Genomic DNA, 6,157 nt, shown 5'->3' on the forward strand with positions numbered 1-6,157 from the left:
AGGTAAGAATTGGTGTTCGAATTGTAGAGACTAGAAGGTATGCAACACATCCCCTAAAGGGTCAGTCAGTGAGGACATCTAGTCATTTATGTTACTTTTTGCTGCTTCAAGATGCAGGTTTTCCTCCTAATTGTTGCCATTTAGCGGCCCTACGTTTGGGCCAGGTAAAGGATGCACTTCTAAGCTGAAGTAATCTTCATTAGCCTCAGGTACAGACCTTGGTTTTACATCTTCTGTAGCCAGGTGTTCTCTGCTGAAATTATCTTTGAAGTCCAATATATAGTTCTTGGAGTATATATTTCAAAGGATACACAGAGAACGAAGTATCATTAAGTTTTTACCCTTCATTTCCTGCTAAGTTGATTCAGAAGGGATACATGACCCGAGACAACCTCAGATCATGCAATGTCAGACCCAATTACATGACTCCTTATACACTACTACACCAACTAAACAGCAAATTTTTTATCAACCCTGGAACAGTACATTGTAGATGCAACCTGTTCCTTCTATCCCTAAGTTTTTGAAATAAAGGAGAAATATTTAAATAACTTGAAGACAGATATAAAGATCAAAATGATGAATACTCTTGGTCTGAGTTTCGATCTCTTTATTCAAGACCTCAATCCCTTTTGTACCAAGGACCCATTAGTGTGTATTTCTCTTACCACCAGTATACATGTACGTATCACCAACCACTTCTCTTGCATCTGACAGAGTTCACATTTTCCTACACTGCTTTAACTACAGGTTGTTCTCCTGGCTATACAAATATAGCCTTCCTCAACAGTCATTGAAATGTATGGCCCATACTGTAGGTCAAAGTAGCTTTTAAAAAGCCACTTTCCGCTATCTGGTGTCTGTGACTGCAATAGATATTTCTGTAAACATCCTGCTTTGCAACCTCTGACATGAAACACCAAGTCTGTGAGATGATGCCATCATAGAGGGCAACAAGAAGTGGAATTGTGCAAGATAGAAAATATTGCCATAATACACATCTTTTGGCTTATTTGCCATTGATTCAGAAATGTGCTATTGGCTGCCATTAAAGACAAATATTCAGTTTGCTTGGCATCATCTTACTGTTCCTTGGCTGGTTCCAGAATTTCGAATGAGGGGTCCTGTTTATTTGTACAGTATACGATAAATAACATCAAAAGTATAGATTATATGTGCTAAAAATCCTCAACCCATCCACACCAGGCACAAACAACCCCGAGTGGGGTAAGATATTATCAGTATTCCAATCACATATTCATTAAAGATCCTAACATGCACAATATGACAACACACCAAACAGTGACATGATATAGATGTTCAAACACTATTGCAAAATCAACATACAGCATGTAAAATTAAAAACACACAGGATATTGGGCCCCTGCTCCAAGTCTGCAAAATGTGATATGTACATAAATGAAATACATCATAAGGGGATATGTGAATTATGGGGTCTGAAACTGCATAATTCCATGGCAGCTAGCTTCTCATTTCAAGTGAAATGGTGCTAAATTGTATTTTTATTTAGACATTTGGCTTTGATAATATATCAAATTCACATGTAGTGGTCATCTAGTGGATTACATTTACATGAACATACATACATGTAATGTATATTATCTATATCAGATCTTATATTACACATTTGCTGTTTGTTACATGTATTATCTAATATATCTAGTAGTATATACATACAAACAACCCTATAACAATCATTATAGCAGAATTGATGCAGCTGAATATAACCTGCTTACCGGTATATACTAAATATTGTTGAAGATGAGCTGTTTATCCTACTTTACAGCAGCACCACTATAGTTTGAACTGTTCTTTGAGGGGTAGTTGCTTTACACAACAATAGAAACTGTGTTTCTACCTTTCTTGCTTTGACACATTCTGAAGGATATACCTTTACTTCTTTCACATTGTTACGAGGCCAGAAAATGTCTTGCCACAAAATAGCGACTCTTAATGTTAGTTATTTTTATAAACAATTATCTCGGTGGAAGACAGTAAATAGAATAGAACCGAAAAGATTGAGGGTGTCATATTTTGAGAGACTACAAGCGGGACTTGTCTCGTAGCTCATAGAACAGGACATATGCCTCTGATGATATCACACTGCTGGACGAGATGGAACTCACCCTGAAAACAGATAAAGAATCAACATTACGACTGTGTGGTCAATAGACCTTACACATCTGATGAAGGGTATTCTGTAATAACTGTAAGTTCATTCATCTTATTTTTGTGTTTCTTAAAGAGATTTTCACTGTTTTAAATTCACAGTTGAAACAAAGTATAGTAACACAATTAAAATGCATATTCACATTATCATGATTTTGCAGTAAAATGGTCCCTGCAAAAAACACAAAAATAAAACCAGTGCAAATATTTCCAGATTTACAGTATGCATCAGAAAACTACATAATGTATCTGGAGCAAATATACCAGAGGCAAGATTTGAGGCATAAGAAGGGACCGACCTTGAGTCGTTGAAGCAGTGCCAGTCGCTTGATGTGGGGTACTTGCAGTACGCTGTGTAGTGGCCACCAAACGTTGTTCCTGAGTGGTTGGAGACTGCATACAGGTCATAGGTGGCTGGGGCACTTCCTATGTGGTACAAAATGGGGAAAAGTTATGGCTTCCACTATTTGTCTCAACAGTTAAAATAAAGTATGGGAAAATATGGTTCTGACGGTGTCATTTAATTTATCAATTTACTTGACACTTTCTATCACAGCAATTTCTGGTAGCATTATGCCATGCTAGTATATAGGCATGATATACATGTCTACTACTAGGTAGTTTTCTTTAGCGCACTTCTAAGTATTTTACATGTTTTTTAATGGATATGAGCCACAGGCCTGTGGTAAAATAAATAAACAATACACATCAGTCCTTACCTCTGCTCTCAGGACAGGTGAACTCCTGCAGGTTGAGCTTGGCCTGGGGGAAGTTGACGGTTGTGGACAGTTTCTGGCGGTACCTCATGCCAGAGAAACGCTTCAGGTGCAGCACCAGGATCTTGGGCAGCCTCTGCAGGAAGAAGCGCTTGGTGCACTTCCGACGGGCCTTGCACCTGGAACAAGTCTGTTGGGTGGCAAGGGCTCAGTTCAAAGGATTGCAGTAAAGTAAGGTCTACGAGGTGCTTTTGCAAACATATTTCAACATTCACTCCAGAGATTAATGTAGATTTGTAACATCTTTTTTTTCAACTGCTTTTGAGATTGGTAAACCAAAAGACTTTACCATGAACAATAAGTTTGTAAAGAATGGATATAAGCAGCACTATTGCTATAAAATAACTAAATTTGCTTTCTGTCAAGTTTAGTAGCCAACAACCTATACTCACAGGTTTCTCATCGCCATCCAGGACCTCCTCTTCCACAAAGTCCCTTAGACAATCTCGTACATCAACACTGGACTTCTGCAATAAAAGAATCATAGCGGTAAAATCCAGAGAAATAGCTTCATCACGTCTACATGAGCACTGAAACTTTTTGTATCTCAGTGTGTACACTTCTACAACTAGTGCATCCTGCATGTACATGGTTGTACTGTGCAGTTGAAAATACTGTTTAACTTAGCAATCTTCAGTTACTGTACATACTATTAGGTAAAAGTACCCATCAACAAGCAAATGCAGATAAATTCTCTAAATGTAATGAGTTGTCAGACTTTCTATTGATAAAACACTTTGCTCACCTTGGGTATTGGCAGCGACAAATCCCAGAAGGGGTCAAAGGTAACAGAACAATGCTGGCAGTGTGTGCACTGTAGTACACTCTTCAGCTGGCCTACGAACAGGTCTGAAACAGGAATTTAAAAAAGATGCACTACATGTAAGTATGTACAAAAGGCACTGAAGTGGTTAATGTTAAAAAAAGTCATATAATAGTGTTACATACTACCACTACCAAACTGATGCCATAAATAAAAGGTTATGTACCTGTGATTTGGCTGTTGTCCCTGAGTAAGTACTTGTTCCAGGCATGCCGAGCCTTCTGTTCATCACTACAGGTACACAAAAATAAAACATGGATATCAGATCTTTATTTCCCACACTTAAAACTCAGTATCTACTTCACTGGGTCCATCTAGTCCAGAGAGCACAAGTTGTGCCCTAGGTTATTCTATCCATTGCAGTGATTAGGCTGGCACATTTGTGTAGCATTAACATGCCTGTCTAGCACCGATATGAGACTAGTACAAAAAAGTCCATGTTCGGATTGCCACATTTTGCTGAGTTTATGGGGGTGCTGTTTTCAATCGATAGCCTGTGATGGGTATCAGGAATCACTCGTGTATAATTCATTTCTACACACAACAGTTGACGAGTCACTGGACATGTACATGTAGCTTTCAGGGCTAAGAAGCTGGCAAGATATTGATGCAACAGTAAAACCACTTAGTCTAGAGGTGATGTGTCACTGATAGGAAAACAGACGGGGAGTAAACATAGGAAGTAAAATGCCCACAGAAAGGGCTGCCTTTTCAGTACTCTTCCCTGTTTTTAAGTGACTTCCAAGTACAGACACATTGCAAGAATACATGTAAATGTACATGTAGGCGAATCTGGAGCAGGGTTTGGACACATAAATCATATGTGTCTAATATGTAATAACAGATCTTGGGACTGACAGTTAAAGTGTATGTACATGTAGTGCACCCCCATGAAACTCCTTCCTCTTCGCCCCCGCCGTTCTGCTTCGCCCCCGCCCCGTTCTGCTTCGCCCCCGCAAAAAATCTGCTTCGCCCCCGTCGTTCCTCTACGCCCCCGGCGCAATTCTGCTTTGCCCCCGTCCTTCTGCTTAGCCCCCAATGGCGGCACAGCTCACAGTCGACACGAAAATACGTCTACAAAATAACAATAAAGGCTGTGCCGCCAAATTTAATGTAGCCCATGCTCCGGCAAACATTCTGGACCACCTTTCTGCCAAGTGGCGCTGCACAAATCCTTCCCATTCAAAAGTTTACCCCTGCCTCACGGCCCGTCAGTGGTTCTTACGTTTATAAGTACTGGCGGGAAATTTCACTCACGGCTGGACAGACGCTAGGCTGATCGCCATGGAAGGTGGGTACTAATTAAAGCCAACTTGGATAATGGCGGGATTTTGTATCAGCCACTTGAACAGTAACTAATCGTGTTCCTTTTGATACAAGTAGACAATAGTGAAAAAATGACAGCTATCAGTAATAGCGTTAAGTTAAAAATTGTGCTGCAAATACTAAGTAGAATTTATAAGGCAATACCTTGCTGTGTGAGGTGACATGGATTTAGAATGCTGTGTAAAAACTAGACGAGACCACTGACGGCCGTGAGGCAGGGGAAACTTTTGAATGGGAAGGATTTGTGCAACGCCACTTGGCAGAAAGGTGGTCCAGAATGTTTGCCGGAGCATGGCTACATAATTTGGCGGCACAGCCTTTATTGTTATTTTGCAGACGATTTTCGTGTCGACTGTGAGCTGTGCTGCCATTGGGGGCTAAGCAGAAGGACGGGGGCAAAGCAGAATTGCGCCGGGGGCGTAGAGGAACGACGGGGCGAAGCAGATTTTTTGCGGGGCGAAGCAGAACGGGCGGGGCGAAGCAGAACGGCGGGGGCGAAGAGGAAGGAGTTTCATGGGGGTGTAGTGTAGCCAAGCCAAGCACAGTGGTCTGGCAGACCATGAACAGAGGAGAATCCTGGGTATGTAAGCACTATGACATCCTGCAGGTTGTAAGCACTCCTGTGCTGTATATAGATAGGTGCAGTCGTGAATTTGACCTTGTTTGACATCGACTCAACATAAGTGCATCTGAGGTCCTGTATTAGCATCAATATAGAAGCTGTCCTAATGGATCCACCAAGGCAATAGGTTTCCAGCATAATATTAGTCATGACAGACATACAGTATCTCATAAATGACTGAAAAAATATGATATCATATTTTCTGTAGTTCATAATATGCTGCAGGGAAAAAGGGAGGGATTTAAGTATCAATTCAACTATCAGTATCATGTAGAATTTTGCAGTTGAGCTGAATAAATTGTGCCAGAATCAGTTATCGCAGACAGCTATTTTGCATTGTGTATTTCTATATATAATAATATGTATATATTTTCACTTGCTAAGTGAACTTACTAAGTGAAAATGGTAAAAGATGAAGGT

The 6,157-nt window shown here is 40.3% G+C and overlaps 1 protein-coding gene across 3 annotated transcripts in view; it reads right to left on the bottom strand.

The window, feature by feature from the left end:
• Positions 1-593: 593 nt before the first annotated feature.
• LOC109474995 (ubiquitin carboxyl-terminal hydrolase 2-like) overlaps positions 594-6,157 on the bottom strand; it is a 19,039-nt gene continuing 13,475 nt past the window's right edge. For all 3 annotated transcript variants that reach the window (XM_019775517.1, XM_019775515.1, XM_019775516.1), the window contains 6 exons: positions 3,956-4,020; positions 3,712-3,815; positions 3,359-3,433; positions 2,910-3,096; positions 2,490-2,616; positions 594-2,148 (listed from right to left, as the gene is read on the bottom strand). In XM_019775517.1, the coding sequence (XP_019631076.1) occupies positions 2,064-2,148; positions 2,490-2,616; positions 2,910-3,096; positions 3,359-3,433; positions 3,712-3,815; positions 3,956-4,020 (643 nt within the window). In that variant the 3' untranslated portion in view covers positions 594-2,063. The remainder of the gene's footprint in view (positions 2,149-2,489; positions 2,617-2,909; positions 3,097-3,358; positions 3,434-3,711; positions 3,816-3,955; positions 4,021-6,157) is intronic.

This window comes from Branchiostoma belcheri, unplaced genomic scaffold, assembly GCF_001625305.1.
Source record: "Branchiostoma belcheri isolate BF01 breed outbred unplaced genomic scaffold, Haploidv18h27 scaffold32, whole genome shotgun sequence".
Lineage (NCBI taxonomy): Eukaryota > Metazoa > Chordata > Leptocardii > Amphioxiformes > Branchiostomatidae > Branchiostoma > Branchiostoma belcheri.